Here is a 19,805-nt window from a genome sequence, read left to right on the forward strand (position 1 = left end):
AAAAACCAAGCCATTTTTTAAATAGTACAGTTTTTCGGTCACCCCTTATTCTCGGTCTCGGGAAGAAAGAGCATAGTTCCTCAACAACGACTATCAATTAAACAATATATTCATTTAAAATCTTCAGGTCATACTTCTGTTGTACACGCAGAGATATAGGTAGTAAAATCACTTTGATATGGTTTTGTTTCAGGCTCTTCAGTTCAGACTTTTAAATGCCGAATTCCACGTTTTTAATTTCATTTCAATACTAACTATCATAAAATATTAACGTTCTCCACACTTCTAACGTCAACTGACGAGTATACTTTTGCCCCTTATTCACAAGATTGATGAATTTTTAAAAATGCATAATCATTTTCATAATTTTAATCCACGACTATCGACATATTAGGAAATACATATTATCATAATTTCATCTCCTGCTTATATGGCGAATTGCACGTACGTAACAGCTGATACGAGAGCATTCGTTGATATGCCTAAACATTAATTTAAAAATGTCATCATCAGAAATAAATGGTCTTTGATACAACTATCACCACCTTAGGTAATGAATACTTTATATATAGACAATTGTTAATTTATAAAGATGAACGAACGACGATTACCATATTTTTTATTAGAAAAATTAATAACTTCCAGAAAACTTTCATTCGTTCTCCTAAATACATTCCTTTCCAAAAATCATTCCATGGCACTTATCTTCTTCAAAGTCTAGAAAACAGGCAAAGTAAAGCTTTTCGAGCCTACCAAGCCACCGCAGTGTAACGTAGCCTGTCCCAGCATTGGCCTCCCCTCCGTTTAAGGAGAAGGTTATTCCACAATACTGACCCAATGCGGGTTTGCCGAATATTCAGTAAGTTTATTTAAAACATCTATTTGTAAATAAAGTAAGGTAATAAAAATTATCGATGTCCTTAGTTTATATCGCAACGGGGCTTACATCTTAAATGTCACGACATCCATACATATTTTAGCAACGGGGCTTATATCTTAAATGTCACGACATACATATTTTATTTCTTGTTTATGAATCTCGTAATGCCTACTAAACGAACGATAGACTAATTACAACCGTGTTCAAATTGAAAGTGACCTTATTTTCAATAATTTAAGTCGGACCGTTTTTAATCTTGAAATAATATACAGCGACGCTTAATGTTGAATCGATTATGGCATAACGAATTGGGTTTCTGAAACGCAGGTCTCGATGGACCGCGTCACTAACGAATTACTTATTTGAATGACGTTAATAAATGTAAACAATCATTTTACATTTCATTACAATTGTACCGTGAAGAAAGTTCATTTTGGAATATTCTCTTTGCGAATTATAAAAGAAATCTCTCACAAATGCCATAAATAAAGTTCACTTGGTATGTTTTCATTCTCGAACATAGCACAGCTGCTCGCTCCGGGGCTCAGAAACCTTGGGGGTCCAGTTGAAAACAATTTATTTTATTTTAAGCACGAATCGAATGTACTCTTTGATGTTTTATTTACTTTGTAGAAATAATATTGCAATACAAATTCAACTTAAGCATTGTGCTACGTATTTATGTATTAAGTACTGTACATTTGTTTAAAGACAAATTTGTTAAAGCGCTGCTGTTGATTATCTTAATGATTTCAACTGTGCGGTTCAAACGAACTAGAACGGTGCCAAGGTTAACGGTGGAAATTCGGGTTATGTGGAGTTTTTGAATGGCTGTCTTCTGCGCGGATAGTATTATCATAACGCGTCCACAACTCCACCAGTGCGATGGTCCGTTTTCTCACGGGCTGCACTAAAATTGGATACAAATATTAATTCAATATTATGCTTGAATTAATTGTGAAAACGAATGCCTTTTAATAAAATATTCTATGTATATTCTAATTAGAGATATAGTAATTTTAGACGAATTTCATTATTGATTAAATATATAACGAAATTATTCTAGAAACCTGTTGCTCCCGGATGGTGTGCCCCTCGAGCGTCAGCGTGCTCGCTTCATAATAAAGGTTTACAAGGCCGATGGCCTCCCAGAGATGAACTATTCCCTCATGGCAAATGTTAAAAAAGCATTTACTGGAGAAAGGCAAGATCTCGTAGATCCTTATGTACACGTCTCCTTCGCCGGTATGATTGTAAGTATGATGTATAGATTATACATTAAATTATTTCTTTTCATTTTCGTATGACCAGTTTTTAAAGATAACAAAATTACAACTGCAAAATATTCCGATATTTCGATTTTTAAATTTGGACCTCGAATTAGGGTTACACATCGGTGAAGAAAAATTCATACAACCCACTATGGAATGAGCAAATAGTATTTACGGAGATGTTTCCGCCGCTGTGCCAGCGCATCAGGATACAACTTAGAGACAACCACCCAGTACATCCGAGTGTCATCGGCACCCATTTTATCGACCTGAGAACTATTTCCTACGATGGAGATGGAGGTAAGTATATAGCTAATATATTTTTAGGTGATCATCGAAAAATGCCCAATTATTTTAGTATTCTTTCTTAAAGGATAATCGTACCCAAAAATTTGCTTAACAAATCGTTAAACTAATTACGATTTATAACACAATTCAGTTTAATTATATTTAAGATACGATTATCATTCGGCTGCCCTTCATCTAAGCTGATTTTTTTTCGTAATATTAATGCCTTTCAAGGCAATGCATCGTGATGGTGATCAGTTTCTTCCAAAAGCTTATTATGTAAATTGTTGTTATGTGTGTCCTTTTCTTCCTTACTACACGTCAATAGGTGTTTGTTGAGTTTACTCATATATCCTGGAGACAATTAATTATAGTAATGTCTAAGACAGGTGAATCCCATCTTGGATAATACGACATGTTATCAATGACATTGTTATATTTATTTTATAATACATTGTTCTTGCTAGGTTTTTTACCAACATTCGGACCATCTTACATTTATATGTATGGATCCACTCGTGATTACACCCTATTAGATCAGCATTCCGATCTAAATTTGGGAATGGGAGAAGGCGTCGCATATCGAGCTCGGTAAGCATCGGCACATATTCCTGTTTATTCCAATATCATATTATATGAATCAAACCAGAATGTAAAGTGAACGACGACGACAGCCAATCGTTATAAATTTACATTTTACAGGGTTCTCGTCTCAATTCGTACTGAGATCATCGACAGTTTCGAATTTCCATCGTCGAATGTCGTAATTGAACCCATTATACCTATACATGAGGCTTCGTACGAAAAAAACGAGCAATTTTTCCTATTTGGATGTATATACGATGTTCACATGATCGACAAGAGTCTTGTTGACAAGCCGATTCAGTTTGAGCTGAGCATCGGTAACGCTGGAAACACTATTGATGGCCGTAATCAATCCTTAAGGAGAGCTCAAGATTTAGATAACGTCGATCTTGGTATGACTATCATATTTAAATTATTTCACCATAATGTTAACATTTTAGACACAAATCTAACATTAAAGCTCAGACACCATAGGATCAAGTCCTAACTCTACTACTTTTTTATGATATAATTATGTAGGCGGACAAGCGAATGGGTTACCTGATTGTTATTGGTCACCACCGTCCATAGACAATGCCACCGTAAGAATGATTAACCACTCCTTACATCGCCAATGCGCCATCAACCTTGGGAACTAAGAAGTTATATCCCTTGTACCTGTAGTTTCACTGATTCACTCACCCTTCAAACCGGGACATAACGACACTGGGTATTGCTGATTGGTGGTAGAATATCTGATGAGTGGGTGGTACCTACCCGGAGGATCTACCACAAAAGCCTACCACCAAGTAGACTAATACTGCTAAGGTCTTAATAGACACAAAGTATTAAAAAAATAAACACTTTTTTTCTGGAAAAGGTAGCTCATACCTATACGTCTTGGTCGCATCTTTTAAGCAATTCAAATAAACTTCAAATTGGCGGATAGTCAAATCTATGCGATTAGTACAGTATGTAATAGTACAGCATTGGAAAACTTCCAGATGAACTAAGTTCAGACACGGGTTACTGGCAGAGTACGACAGTACCCGTCAAAGCTGTTGCTTGTGGTGACAAGCACTACTATTATCTGCCATATTGGGACACCAAACAGTGCATGCAAGTCCGCAGTATTTGGCCGGATCATCGCCGGCGCATGTACAACTCTAACCTAATTGCGAACATCATTGACCTCTTTGTAAGTATTAATTTAACAATAATTATACCAACATAAAAATGCAGCTACTATGTTTTTTTAATGTTAAGATGATATTTCCGTTTTTTTAATGAAAATGTACAGGATGAGGGGCTCGAGAACGCTTATACAGCATTACATAGCGATGAAGGGCCCGACAATACTTGCTTGGCCGGTCTGAAGTCAGCCTTAGAGGCTGTGAGCGTGGCTTGTGCCAACTACGTAAAGCATATGAATGACTCACCACCGATTGGAAACACCAAGCTTGACCGTGAAAGACATAAATTATGCATATCAGAAATTGTAAGTACCAATACCTCAACATGACTGTATAAAGTATAAAATATATTATGAACCCCGAGATCTGAGCTTTTATAAGCTAACCATTGTACAAACGTCACATCACAGTCAGATATGTATGATGATATAAGTATACTAACAGAGCATCATATTGCAGGATCAAATTGGCGTTTCGACGAGAAGTCTAAAGGCGCTAATAACGAAAAATTCCTTAAAAGAACGCCTGCGTACTGCGTACTCATATCTGAACAGGCTGAAGCAGATATGTGAAGATGTGAGTAAAAATAAAATATTATTAACATTAAGTCCTTAACTAGATATAAATAAGAATTAAACATAAGAAACAAGTTACTGTATAAATCGTGACCGCGTGGAATGATGGCAAGAATGCTGGCAGCATTTCCATGTTGAATCGCAATTCCGATAAGGATCGTTAAAAAGAAATGAACCAGTCCTCCTGTCATCAGTGGACGCGATAAGGCGAGGTCTTATATTTTTAATGAAGCCTTTTGCACTGCTCGACCAAGGTCCTAGTGTTTCAACAGCAAATAGGACAAACGCATAATTTGTAATAAGATATGAATATTTGGGTCGTTTGTTTTTTAATTTATTGATTATAAGAGTGGATATTGTATGTAAAGTATTATTTTGTAGTAAGTAAGTTATATTTTTTCTTTTAGTTAAGTTTTATATATCATATTTTTAGGCGCAACAAGCCATGCCAGATATTTTTCTTTGGATGATAAGCCAAGGAAAGCGTCTCGCTTACCAAAGGTTCAGTGCCAGAGATCTTATATTTTCGGAAAGTCGAGATGAGACTGGACGAATGTGCGGGAAGATACAGTCAATGTTCATGAAGGTAATTTTTTTTATCACTGTGTGACTATTTTCGGAGATAAATTATATATTATATACATATATTTTTAAATAGTGGCCTGGAAAACGGGCATCTCTACCAAGTGGGTGGGCGGTACCGGCCAAGGTCAATGTATACTTGTGGCTTGGTGTCGTTCAAGACAAGAAACATTACATCGATGGCCTTCCCCAAGGCTTTGAATATAATAATGAATTAAAAAATGCTGACAAATTAAGATCTAATGCTCCTACTTCGATATATTATCTTGAAAAACATGTAAGTATACAATAATTCTGTAGTCATTAATTAAAGGATGTCGTTATTTATTCTAGAAAGAAAACCCACACACTGTATTTTATTGCAGGTTTTTCAAATGCGGGCCTATATTTACCAAGCTAGATCGCTAATAGGTTCAGATTCTTCAGGATTATCAGACCCTTTCGCAAGAGTAGTCATCGAAGAATGCAGCGCTACTACGAAAGTTATTGATGAAACATTGAGCCCGACTTGGGATGAACTTCTCGTTTTTCAAGACATTACATTATACAGTACCATAGACCAGATCAAAACAGAACCCCCTACCATCGTTGTCGAGATATTTGATCAAGATCAAGTTGGTAAATCCGAATATATTGGACGTACGATTGCTAGACCACATGTAAAAGCTTTTAATGAGATATATGAGAAACCACAATTTCCACCTTCCTTGGAGTGGTATGAGATCACGCGAGGTGATGATGGAGCCGGGGAACTACTCGCTACGTTTGAACTTCTTGAAATACCACCAAAAGATTCAACGTCAAGTTTGCCAGAGCTTCCTCCTCCTAAGGAGTGTCCGGAAAATCAACCCCTTGAAATACGATATCCTGTTCCAAAAGGAATACGTCCAACTTTATCAAAATATCGTATTGAAGTTTTGTTTTGGGGCTTGCGTGACGTAAAGCGCATTCATCTTCTAACAGTAGATAGACCCAGAGTGGACATTGAATGTGCTGGACACATTATCTATTCTACCGTAATACAAAATGCAAAACGGAACCCAAATTTTTCATCACCCGTGAAGTACATTGACGTCGAGCTTCCGGATCAAGACCTATATCGACCACCCCTGACTATTCGAGTTGTAGATTGCCGCAGTTTTGGAAGAGTAACACTCGTCGGAACGCATACTATCAACTCAATACACAAATACATCTACACCCCGATGAGCAAACGCGAGAGAGATATTGAGGAACGCAAAAAGTCTATGATTCAATTACATAATATTGATTTACAGGCTAATTGTATTATTCAAGATGATGTGTATACAGTTGATAATGACAGGGAAAGCTGTCCTTTACTCTTCCACGATGGTCGTGTGACGATGCCCTATGGCTCTAGAAGGCCAGGGGTGGCTAAAAAAGTAATGAAGTTTGATGGTGGTAAAAACCGAAAACCTAGTACGGTTTCAGTACTAGACGATGACGACGACAACAAAGATTGGTGGACAAAGTATTTTGCATCTGTTGAGTTCTTGATTGAGGAAGAAAAAGAGAACAAGAGGGAACGTCAGGGAAACATTCAAACACCTCAACTTACATATGTTGACGAAACACGTTCCCCCCGAGATGAAGTTCAGTCTCCTCGTTCCGAACGAGGAACCAATCATCGGTCATCAGCTCCTACGAGAGCCAAAATAATACCTGTTTTGACCAAGAAGAATGAAATTCCACGTTCAGCATTGACAAGAGTAAGCTGTGATTTTAATTATTTACTTAAATAATAATCAATAAAAGCAAATAGATAGCAGTTTATTTTTTTATAGATAATACCACACGAACTTGAGGCTGTGCCTGAATACGAAGGATTCAAAGAATGGCTACAGTCCTTTGAACTATATCGAGGCAAGAAAACTGGTGATGATTCAGAAGATGATACTCGCATAGTCGGAGTCTTTAAGGTAAAATTCAAAGTTAAAAAAAACAATCTTTATTATCTAGAAACTTTATCTCGCACATCACACCTTCAACTTTTTTTCATTTCTATTAATTTTGATAATTATTCAATGAGTCTCTTGATGTTATCCCCACTTTGTGTGCTTTTCTGTCTCTTTTTATTCACTTCTGTTATGGCAAGTTTTCTAATATACTTATAAGAATATTTCTTGTTCTAGGGCGCAGTTAAAGTTTATAAATGGCCTCTTCCGAGAGCAATAGACGATTGCACGATAATGGGATTTGACCCCAACCATGGATTTTTCCAAGGCGTGCCGAATAACGAGCCCATACATGTTTTAGTACGAGTATACATTGTTAAGGCTACTGACCTTCACCCGATGGACTTGAACGGGAAGGCTGATCCATACATTGTGCTACAACTGGGCTCAAAGAAAATTAGTGATAAGGAAAATTATGTGTCGAAGCAACTAAATCCAGTCTTTGGCAAATGTTTTGAAATCGAGGCCACGATTCCTCAAGATTCTATGCTGACTGTACAAGTATATGATTGGGATTTACTCGGTTCCGATGATTTAATCGGTGAAACCAAAATCGATCTTGAAAATCGCTTTTACAGCCGCCACAGGGCAACTTGTGGCTTGCCCAAAAAATATGAGGAGTACGTAATTTTTATAGAATATTAATTTAATAGATATAATTTACATTATAAACAAAATATTTTACAATCATCATTTTTTATGTTTAAGCCACAATATTAACATCATCATAACATCCACAATTTATCCCATATGCACTATGCCTGAACAAAAACAAAAAACATTTTAAAACTTAGATACTTCAAAATTCCATTCTTATAATATAATATGTTATAACATTTCGAGCCGATTGAAAACTATACAGACGAGACGCTAGAACAAAACAATATATACATACATTGGAGTTAACTTGTTCCGCGTTTTTGCAGTAACGCTAGTTGTCGATTTGAGCACAATTATGACAATTCATTTTCTTTTTTCAATTAGTTCTAATATATTGTTATTGTATTAAGGCAAGGATATAATCGATGGCGCGACGCAATGAAACCTACTCAGATATTGGCCAAACTTTGCAAAGACGGCAAAATCGACCCACCGATATACGAATACGGTCGTATTAAAGTTGGCCGTACAATATTTAACATGCCATTAAATGATACTGAGCTGTTTTCTGACCCGGATACAATGGAAGAGCAGATGGCACTGGTAGTGCTACATCGTTGGGACGAAGTACCTCGTATAGGAACTAAACTAGTAACTGAACACGTGGAAACTCGGCCTCTTTACAATCCAAGTAAACCAGGTAATCGACAAACATAGTAATAACCAAGAATTAAAAATTGTTGCTTATTAATATTTATTTAACGATACTTCAGCTGTTTTATCGATGTTAAATAACAGTAATTATAATTTAAGGGATCGAACAAGGTCGTCTTCAGATGTGGGTAGACATGTTCCCGATGGACATGCCACTGCCAGGACCACCACTGGACATTTCGCCTCGCAAGCCCAAGTCCTATGAGATGAGAGTAATCATTTGGAATACTGATGACGTTGTGCTTGAAGACGACGCTTTCTTCACAGGAGAGAAAATGTCTGACATTTACGTAAAGGGGTAAGGAATACAAAGCAGAATCTATTATTTCAGTAATACTTTAATGTAAATAACGACTTTTCACTATCAAATGTTTTTTCAGGTGGCTCAAAGGACCTGACGATTGCCAGAGTACAGACATACACTATCGCTCTTTGACTGGTGAAGGCAATTTCAATTGGCGTTTTATATATCCATTCGACTATCTCGAAGCCGAAGAACGTATAGTCATATCACGAAAGGAAACTGTCTTTTCATGGGATGAAACAGAATGCAAGATACCAGCACGACTTGAATTGCAAGTTTGGGATGCTGATCATTTCACAACTGATGACTTTTTGGGTACATAAAGCATATGATTTATTTTTCAGTAGTTTTCATTTACTAGAATAATAAATTAATGTGAATATTTTGTTCATAGGTGCTATAACCCTGGATCTAAATCGATTCCCACGCGGAGCTAAATCTTCTAAGCTGTGCACACTGCATATGCTGAGCAACGACGGATCAGTCCCAATGGTGAACATTTTTAAGCAAAAACGTGTTAAGGGGTGGTGGCCATTCTATATTAAAGGTGACACTGAAGAAATGGAACTCACCGGAAAAGTTGAAGCAGAGATACATCTGTTGACGCGAGAGGAAGCTGATAAAATACCAGCTGGGTTAGGACGTAGCGAACCCGATCCTTTGGATAGACCAAAGTAAGTAATTTAATATTAACTAATAACAATCAATTTAAACAGAGATCCGATTAATCTTCTCGTTTATGTTTCAGTCGCCCGGATTCCTCGTTCATGTGGCTCTTCAACCCGCTGAAGTCTCTTCGTTACATCATGTGGCACAACTACAAATGGGACATTGTTGCCTATGGCTGCTTTATTCTCGTGGCCATCTTGATACTTTCCTTTATATATGCATTCCCTGGATATATTGTCAAGAAATTCGTCGGAGCTTAGGACATGAGAATGAAAGTAAAGGAAACCGTTTACAAGATTACTTTAAAATGTATAAGAAATTATTGATATTTTAAAATTTTAATAGTTCTTATCTATAATAATTTAACTACTCATTTAAAGACATTTGATCAAAAATATTTAATTCTATTCAATGTATTATTTAATCAATGTTTAGCTAAGTTCTTGTTGTAGGTAAAGTTAAATGTTCTATTTTAACCAAATATCTAATGGAATATTTATTTAAACAAACATTTTATCACATGTTAACCAAAACTATAGTTTACGTTATAAATGTAATAATTATATGATATATTATAAAATATTAAAAGTATATGTATATTTTATTTATCACAAACTTACAAAGTTGACATGCTATAGGAAAAACAAATTCATTACAAATTAGACAACAAAAATACATGAACAAGAAGCAGTTTGTTCAAAAACAAAGCCTCTATATTAAATACGATATCTGACTGTTCGCTTGGCTTGGGTTGGGTCTGGGAGTCATCCACATCGACACCTGCGACGCCTGCGACGACTGCACCGCCTGCGTATGCGACGCCTGCAACGCCGCCGACAGCAGCTCTTCCGTCGCCGCCTTCCGCACATCTCTCGTGCCATCCAATTAAGAAATCGTGATCCCTTTCTCTCGAGAAAACCCATCGCCGTGCCGCTTTCTAAAATAGACGTAACAGTTTGATTCACTTCGTTGAGAGACTCATTTCCTTGCTCTGCGCTAAGATGCTGTACGACGTCCGAGATCGTTGCTCCGTCTTTACTCTGTTGAAGATATTTTAATATAAGCCTCCCATAATTTATTTTTGACTCTGGAACTTGAGTCATGTTTTTAATGTATATTTTTAAATTTCACCATTAATTTTAAATATTATCGATAGATACAAGACAGCAGAAATTTAATGTCAAATCGTCTCGGACAGCATATTTGAATTTAAAATGGAATGTATTATTTTTCTGTGACATTTTGATCCGCTAAAGTTTGCTAAGGGTAGTAACAGATGTTCTAGTTTATCTTAAGCAGTTGTGAGAGATTGAACAATTTTTTCAATGGATATTTCCCTAATAAAAGCAAAAATAAAAGTTTTAGAGGCCTAATAAATTTATTTCAATAAATATTGTAAATTCAAGTAGGTACATATACGATGAAAAAAATAACATATTTTTATTTACATGTTCAATTTCCTTTTGAATGTCTTGAAACCCGACAATGATTATCAAATACTTGAAAAACCTAATTTGGTGACATCTGGGTAGACATCGAGACTAGCAGGGCAGCTTTTAATAAAATAAACTTAACAAAAATAATATCATTTAATTGTATTTCTCATGCACACTAAGAAATTATATAAGCGCGAGTCACACTAATGCACTTCAATAATAACATAACGAGCAGAGAGCGCTTACGCTTGTGAATAGATATACATGTTTTACGTTAGCTAATTTTTGGGCATGGAGACCGAATTTGACAGAACTTATTCATAAAGTATTAAAAAGCTATCCTGTAGAATTAAATAATATGGTATTAATTACCTATGCAGTATTTAATCAAAATGAAATTCTCCAAGATGGTTCGAGTAGTTCTTCAAGATGGCACGCAAACATAGTCGCCTCTCATTGCTCAAATTACATCCTAAAGTAATCATGGAGAGAGACAAATATATGTTTTGATATAAGGAAGAAAGAGTATCTGTGTATTCTTTGTAGTGTTGCAAGTATTATAAATGAAACAACCAGAACCGATAGTAGGTCTCGCACTATTCACGACCGAAGAACAAGTCTTAGAAATAGCAAGATATATAAATTTAATAACTCAGGACGCCCCTGCACGTTACATTAACGGTGCTTTAATGAAATAGAGTTTATTTTATATTAGGCAGCAAAAAAGGGATTTTGCTATATTTGCTTTTATTCATCTCACGCACACTAAGACATCTTGTATTAATTTATTTTCAGACACACATAGAGATTCATACTTAATAAAATTAACACTATCTTCTCCTTCTAGTGATCTATATGTCTGTAGTCATTTAATTTGATTTATATGACATAACATTAGTATGCATTTGGTTCTAAGGTATTTGCAGAGTACTCGGTATTTCGAATTTTTAAGTTAAAAGTTTTATATTAAAGTGAATGAAGAACTTCCGTTCTCTACTTTTTAATTTTTTTTTCTAATTAAAACATAAAATAGACCTTACGTCAAAAATTTCAGGCGATTTGTTAATACATTTGTACAGAAATACTACTTTTACGCATTTTAATATTATTTGCTGGTTTCGATGTAAACTTGGGCGTTATTCAAAAAGCAATTTTTCACGATACTAAATAAATTAGTAGTTTTAGTAGTAGTTTAGTAAAAAAAAAAACACTTTAAGACACTTATTAACTTTATTGAAAGTAAAATGGAACTACATAGTTTGGTAATTGACTGCTCGAAGATACATAAATGCATTCAATTCAATAGTATATAATTACAATTTAATCGTTGTTGAAATATTAGACAATTATTATTAAAAAACATCGAATCGAGTGAAAATTAATCCCTCGTATACATAAAATACACTTTAGTTTATTGAAACACATAAGAGATATACATTTACTGGACATCGGCTGATTATATTGTAGTTTGAATTGTGCAGCGGCGTGTGTGACAGGGTCGGATTTTACACTTACTCTATACAAATTAAAATATTAAACGTATAAAGTATTAGGATAGTACATTTAACAAATCAAAGATTACATTTTATGAAAAATTTACGATAGGAACAATTGTTGAAATCCGACCCCGAGAAGTTACAAGTTTAAACAGCTCGAATTTTATCAGTAGAACTTAGTCTGTCGCAAATCGAATATGACGATACCTTGCACTTATTATTATTAAACGACTCACATTGACAATCGTGTTCACATCACTTGTAAAGGCCATGAAAGATTAAAAGTAAAACAAATTACATAATAATAAACATAATCAGCCTGTAAATTTCCCACTGCTGGGCTAAGGCCTCCTCTCCCGTTGAGAAGGTATGGAGCATATTCCACCACGCTGCTCCAATGCGGGTTGGTGGAATACACGTGGCAGAATTTCGTTGAAATTAGACACATGCAGGTTTCCTCACGATGTTTTCCTTCACCGCCGAGCACGAGATGAATTAAAAACAAATTAAGCACATGTAAATTCAGTGGTGCCTGCCTGGGTTTGAACCCGAAATCATCGGTTAAGATGCACGCGTTCTAACCACTGGGCCATCTCGGCTCTTGAAACAAATTAAATTGTGTATAATAGTCGCTCATAGAGCTCATGTCGAAGACGAAGGAATATTTGAAATTTTTTATAGTTGATTCGCTTTGTAAATGATGCGTTATATATACGCGTCAGTCATTATGAGTGCATTCAATAATCAGTGAGACATTCACTTACAAAACGAAATAATAAACAAGTCGTGAAATGTCATAATCATATGTTCGTGAACTTCACTTAACGCATAAAAAGAATACGAAGTACTGAATATGTATCAAATGTGTTCGTCCAGCTCTATTATTTTGGGGACAGGAGTTATCCTGATACAAGTCGAAGATAACACGATAACGAAGCAGATACGATTAACAAAAATTAATAGTTTAACAAATATGCGTTCATAATAATTATTATTATAAGAATATTTGAATGTCACTATCAAAAGATTATTATATTCGTCTTGTAAGTGAACGCAGGTATCGAATATCTGAATTTATTCCAGTTGTCGTTCGTTAGATGAGTCTAACTTTCCTGCAGACTACATTGATTATCATAACAGTGATAAAAATAAGTTAACATCGATAATTAAAAGTCACGGAACATCTTAAACTACGAGTCACAGAGAGGGTTACAAATGATGTCACAGAACACGTAAAATGGAAGCCGCTTGCAAATGACACGAAACCAGATCAATGATATAACGATTTCTTCATCAAATTTTATATCGTTAAGTACGATGTCGATTCATTGAAGAGGCGGTGTTTCCATTTGAACAAGTACCACTTCCATTATGATTTGTTCTGTGATAAATGAGTAATTGTAATTAATGAAATACACTGAGCGCGCCGTACATAACTGATATTTAATTATATTTTTCGATGACACGTTGTTTCATATAAAACCAAGTCGTAGTGCTTTTAAGGTGCATACGTTGCACTCGAGTAAAATACAACTCAAAGAATACTTCAGTGATGTTGCTTTAAGAATAGTTAACAGTTATGTAATGCGCGTCAGTTTTTAATAATCGACTGAGATCATGAATACTGTAATCTTATAACTAACAATTAATTTATTTACGTACCGATCTAAACACAGACCATTCAGGACTACGACCTAGTGAATAGTTGAAGCGGCAACCGTTAAACATACTATCATATCTGTTAAGTTTATTTCTTTAAATAACTATATCTTTGAGCAGACGGCCCTGTCGTAGGAGAGGATCCTACTATTACGAATCTAAATATTTATTTAGAAAAGATTTCAAAGACTATTTCCGGATTTATCTTATTATAATAGTAATTAGAAGCGTATTTCGTGTTTTTAATTGGTCCGGCCTAGAATGTCCAAGTATAGCGACATTTTATTTCTCATAGTGATTATTTATATAATCTGTTTCACGATCCGCCTCGAAACATTAACGGTTACCGCTTTGCTTATAGATAACCCATAAATTATCTAGAAATATAACACGTCCATAAGCCGCGATGCGTCGGAATACAATAAAAGAGATGAGTTGAAAGTATACATACCGATTTGGTAAGTTCAACAACGTCGAAACACGTAACATTTAAAAACAATATATAACACAACTATAAAAAAAAAAAAAACACTTAGCCGTTACGTTGAAAAAGTTCACATCTACCATCATATCGATGAAATAAAATCGATTCCTTTAAAAACAAACATTGAGGGGGATAATAAAACGATTTCAAATAACAAGATCTAATTATAGATTAGATTATTTTAAAAGGAGACATCAATTAATTTCGGAAGGAAACGACGAAGGGGACATGTTATAGATTCGCTAATCGTATTACAAGACTAAAACATCGATCAATGAGATGAAAAAACATTTAAAAATGAACACGTAACATCGATACTGCTTGGAACATAGACAACACTTAGACATCAATGACAACGTTCATATAACACGGGTGGGTTTGTATTTATGCGTATTTGTATACGTATGTGGTGATCGGACGCCATTTTGTCACCGTTGTATTTAAAATGTAATCCCGTATTGAGATCACAGATAAACCGTCAATGATCAAATACATCAATAATATATGTTCGCACCGTGATTGTCTAGGCGTGGAATCCTGGAGAAAGTTACAAAGAACTCCAAGATGCGCTTGGAGATTACGAAACTAAGATAAAAGACATTAGTGTCACAATTTTCGAACGATATTTACCGAGTTGTTTCCCCTTAAGGGTGCGGTAAGAAGGATCAAAGACCTCTGGGGTTTTATGAGTTTAAGCTATCGTCGAACGAAGACCATGCACGTAAAGATATTCATTTAAATTATCTCAAGGACGAGTATAAAATACGCACAAATGTAAACAAGCTCCGATAATGGTTTACAATAACATCGAGAAGGTACCAAGGTTACAACTGCGACCGCCTTGACTAACGCCTTTGCGATTTCAATTGTAATCTGTGCCTACATAAGGAATCCTGGTGACATCGAAACATTCAGATTTAAAAGGACACATATTAACAAATGAACATCACTAACAGTTGGTTTTCAACCTTAAGTTAAACCAATTCCGATTCACACCGGATGTTGCCGTTTCGTACCGATCCAGTCGATCTCGCCTATTACCGTATCGTTTCACATTATTTGCCCGTCGAAACTAACGATCCAGTGACACTATGTAACTGATCACAACGAATCCCAAAAAAAGACAAGTAACCTTCGAGGTTAAATGATATTTTGAGAAAAATACGATCCGAACCGATGTTGTAATCGATTCGACAATGCCCCTCTGTCTACGCGGATAACGGATATCTGCTCTCTAGTTCCACGACGTAAGTTGGCTCGTTCCAGTGCCGTTTCCAGCAGCATTTCTGCTTGTAGTCAGGGTTCCAGCGGAACGCCACGACTAGTAAAATCCGAGATATAATTGTTCAGTCAGGTGTCGAGTGTTTGCTTCGTGATACATACAAATGTCTCTAGTCATAATTTGTGTTTCTGTAAAGTCCGTGCTGATCAAATCGTTTCGTATTTCGTGTCTTATATTCTAATAATATATTTATGTAAACGCTATCATTACAATAACTTTTAGATATAAGATTTCTTTGGATATTACTATTTGAAAATGTTTACCGGGTAAATTAAAAGAATTACAATTAACTACTACCGAAAAAATAACCTTCGCTGATCTAAAAAATAAATGAACGTTTTTAATCAAATCAACTTTCTAAATTGTAATTCACCCCTAAACTGTAGTCTACAACTTCGACCCGAGGGTCTATTTACTAACACCTAAGTGCTTATTTACTATATAACTACAATATATAAACTAGACTTTGTGAACATATCACGTCGATGGATGGAGGCCGATATATAATTCGATCGAGTTTCTTTTTGTTTAATATTCATTAATTTCAATTCAAAAATATTTTTCAATTACTTTAAAGTTAATTACACAATTACATGTATAAAAAATTTTATTTAAATAAATCGATTCATGATTTCCGAACAGTTAGGCTGTCACCTAAAATATCATACAGTTTAACAGCTGCAAGCAGCTTAGTTAGTAACACAGTACACATTTCGTTGTGCCGAAACTTGCTTAAACGATTTAACGTCCAATCACGTGCCGTTACAGAGCAATCTCACGCTCATATCTAATTTGAAAATCTAAATCATTTACACATAGCACGCTAGGTATTATTTAATCAAATATACTGGACATATGAGCCTCCATCTTAATCTAGTCTCGTTATGAATTACCTAGACAAACAGGAAGACCTGGTACCTGCGCACGTTGACGGTTGACCTTGAATTGATCACCGTCGTTTATAATTTATACCTGCCCCATAGACTCAGCGGTAATTCTAAATCCTACGTGAGACAATATTTACAATCAGTTAAAACTATATATTTACAGGATGGGTATGATATTAAGATAATCTATGACATTCCAATGGTCGTTATCAAACAACGACTTTCATCGATTCGTTGAGAAACCACTCGTGATCGACGCTGTGCGTATCGATATATTCTCGATGTCGACGCGTTCGCTTCTCACTTCATCTGATCGAGATAACGGATGACGGTGATTACCTAAGTCTAAGCTGAAGTCGACGGGGCAGTTGTGAGCTGTATATGTGCGGACGAGTCATTACAGATATAAAATAGATATAAAAACAATATACGCAAGTAGTACAACTTAATATAAACTGATTATGGGTTTCGTCTTATAAATAACAAGTAATTGATCATCAGGATCCGACACAATCCACTGTCCAGTCGGTTCCACGACGGAAATATTGTAAATAAAGGAGTACTGATGTCGGCCGGAGGTCGCGAGTGGCAGGTCCCACGTCTTCAGTGATGATCGAGCGTGTTTACTGTTTAATGATCGTAGTTGAGTATGGCGTCGATGGAGAAATCACGTCGACGGCGTTGTTCGAGCATGATGAACGTTTGTACGGTTTCCTCCGCCTCGGCGCGCCCGCCGTCCCTCTCATTTCAGCTGGGCTTCTGCTGCACCTCGCGCATCATCAGCTGGAAACACGAGAACACGATGATTATGTCGTCCTGGCTAACAACAATAACGACGAGAACACGACTAAATTTGCTAATTTACGGTAAAACTGAAACGGGTCTGCAATGTTTTGCCTTTTTTTTCAAAGTGAATGCTAATCTTATATGATATTTAAGCTACCGATAACCGGTACGGTTTAAAAAAACAATAAATAGTTCGAAGCAATCAGCCAGGAACCGTAAATGTGAACAATCCAATCTATCTGACTGAAAACTTAACTGAAATACTATTTTTTTGGTGACATGCATTTGATTATATACGCACTCGTGTGTGTATTAATCATGATCACGGCTATAAATAAATTACCTGATGGGGTCGGTCAGACGTGATGGTCTCGTTGGGACGCACGGTGCCAGGTGGGGCGCGTGGGGCGCCGTTTTCACGCTGACAACGCGAACTCTCACCGGGACCTGCCACCACTGAAACGTAGCGGCCACTTAGCACGACATCGTAACGTTGGTAAGTGGCAGCCATTGAAAAGTACGTATAAACGTTCCTAATATCTGTATGTCGATTATAAATCAAACTTTACTGAGGAAAATTTGAAATCCAAAGAATTACATCAATTAAGAACCTTTTATACTTTTCAATGTGCTCAGTTTTTTAAAGTACATCTATTTTCTATATCTAATATTTCTGGTTAACCCTTTACCAAATTCGAAACATTTACATAAAAACCAGCTGATTCTTCGTAAGCTTCTAATTATAATAAAATCATTTAGTATACTACCCTGAAGACTATTCTACTATATACAAATATATATGTTTAATTGAACATATAAAAGCGTGGAGATAGTGTACGGTGTCAGTAGGGTATAGTACTACGCACATTAAAATAAAAAAAATATACAAGCTTACAGTTAAAAACAAACATTCGAAACGCATGTTTACATTACCCTTAGTCGCTGCTCAAATACGTGCTCCACGGAGCGAATGACTCACCGGCGGTTAGCGGTATCGCAAGTCGGGCATTTACCGCAAGCAAGTGGTCCCGTCGCTGGAGCAAGTTGCCGACGTGCTCCTCGAGACGCACGTTTTCCGTGCGCAATTGGTGCAGGCACGAGAGTAGGGACGCTACTGTTCCAAAATGAAATACATAAAAAGTTTGACACCCACTTTTATATCATATACTCTTATATACATGTCAATTTATTTATCTACTGAGATACCGAGATACCGAAAAGTAACGATAACCACTTTATAACACGGTTTATCCTGTCCTGTTTAATACCGAGTAAAACAGAGAAAGTTAGGTGTTGTTGGGAACCATATCCAAAGAATACGGTGGATTCAAATCCGCTTCACGTATCGGATGTATTTGTGCGCCTCATTTAGCTGAGATCACAGAAATCTCTTATGAAAGTATCATACGAGATCCTTGTGACCTTAGCTAACTGATACACTCCGGTCAGCTAACGCCAGATCTTCGTCTTTTACGATACTCGTCTTCTGTCGATGTTCCGCTCGGTTTGCACTCCTGGCGTTCGATGAGGACTCTGATCTCGTTTTACATTACATTCTTCAGACTCGGATTCGAATATTTTTTTTTTCCAAAACGATGCATTTCATTTTTTTACCAACGATTAGTAAAGGATAAGAAAAAGATACATAGTCATTTGTAAAAAGTAAAGTAAAAGTTGCTAAGACAATTCCTCCTCTCATTTTGAGGAGAAGGTTTGGACCTTATTCCATCAGACTACTCCAATCCGGTTTGGTGTTAACGCATATGACAGATTTCCGGCACATGCAAGTTTTCTCGCGATATTTTCCTTGACCGCCGAACACGAAATAAATTACAAATACAAATTAAGCACGCCAATATTCAGAGATACTCGACGGGGTTTGAAATTGCAATCCTCGGTTAAGATTTATGCATTCTAACCAACAGGTGATCTCAGTTTGTTCATTTGTACCACATCTTATGACTAGAAATATCTAATTATCGTGACTTTTAAATCAACCCTCGTAAATTTAAAGGCAAATTTTATTCAAACTTATAACAGGAAATTTATAGAAAGCACGTGACGTCATATTCTTTATACTCAAAATTCTCTATTAATTTCATACTTGTACTGTGTCATGTAATGTATTAAGTCAAGTATCTCGGGGTTAATGTTAACAT

The 19,805-nt window shown here is 35.9% G+C and overlaps 2 protein-coding genes across 8 annotated transcripts in view; one reads left to right on the plus strand and one right to left on the minus strand.

Annotated features, from left to right (window-relative positions):
- The window catches only part of LOC113404117 (otoferlin-like), an 85,013-nt gene extending 75,050 nt beyond the window's left edge, over positions 1-9,963 (plus strand). The window contains exons 10-26 of the mRNA XM_026644891.2: positions 1,947-2,133; positions 2,265-2,451; positions 2,907-3,030; positions 3,142-3,416; positions 4,008-4,201; positions 4,304-4,501; positions 4,656-4,772; positions 5,205-5,357; positions 5,430-5,630; positions 5,719-7,083; positions 7,159-7,293; positions 7,507-7,949; positions 8,340-8,629; positions 8,743-8,941; positions 9,024-9,262; positions 9,342-9,621; positions 9,696-9,963. Coding sequence (XP_026500676.2) covers positions 1,947-2,133; positions 2,265-2,451; positions 2,907-3,030; positions 3,142-3,416; positions 4,008-4,201; positions 4,304-4,501; positions 4,656-4,772; positions 5,205-5,357; positions 5,430-5,630; positions 5,719-7,083; positions 7,159-7,293; positions 7,507-7,949; positions 8,340-8,629; positions 8,743-8,941; positions 9,024-9,262; positions 9,342-9,621; positions 9,696-9,876 — 4,768 coding nt within the window. The 3' untranslated portion in view covers positions 9,877-9,963. The remainder of the gene's footprint in view (positions 1-1,946; positions 2,134-2,264; positions 2,452-2,906; positions 3,031-3,141; positions 3,417-4,007; positions 4,202-4,303; positions 4,502-4,655; positions 4,773-5,204; positions 5,358-5,429; positions 5,631-5,718; positions 7,084-7,158; positions 7,294-7,506; positions 7,950-8,339; positions 8,630-8,742; positions 8,942-9,023; positions 9,263-9,341; positions 9,622-9,695) is intronic.
- A 2,300-nt stretch (positions 9,964-12,263) lies between these two features.
- The window catches only part of LOC113404116 (protein AF-10-like), a 39,148-nt gene continuing 31,606 nt past the window's right edge, over positions 12,264-19,805 (minus strand). For 6 of the 7 annotated variants that reach the window (XM_064220346.1, XM_064220345.1, XM_064220343.1 and 3 more), the window contains 3 exons: positions 18,626-18,760; positions 17,990-18,102; positions 12,264-17,643 (listed from right to left, as the gene is read on the minus strand). In XM_064220346.1, coding sequence (XP_064076416.1) covers positions 17,608-17,643; positions 17,990-18,102; positions 18,626-18,760 — 284 coding nt within the window. In that variant the 3' untranslated portion in view covers positions 12,264-17,607. The remainder of the gene's footprint in view (positions 17,644-17,989; positions 18,103-18,625; positions 18,761-19,805) is intronic. The other variant, XM_064220342.1, reaches the window with a different exon arrangement.

Source organism: Vanessa tameamea, chromosome Z, assembly GCF_037043105.1.
Source record: "Vanessa tameamea isolate UH-Manoa-2023 chromosome Z, ilVanTame1 primary haplotype, whole genome shotgun sequence".
NCBI lineage: Eukaryota > Metazoa > Arthropoda > Insecta > Lepidoptera > Nymphalidae > Vanessa > Vanessa tameamea.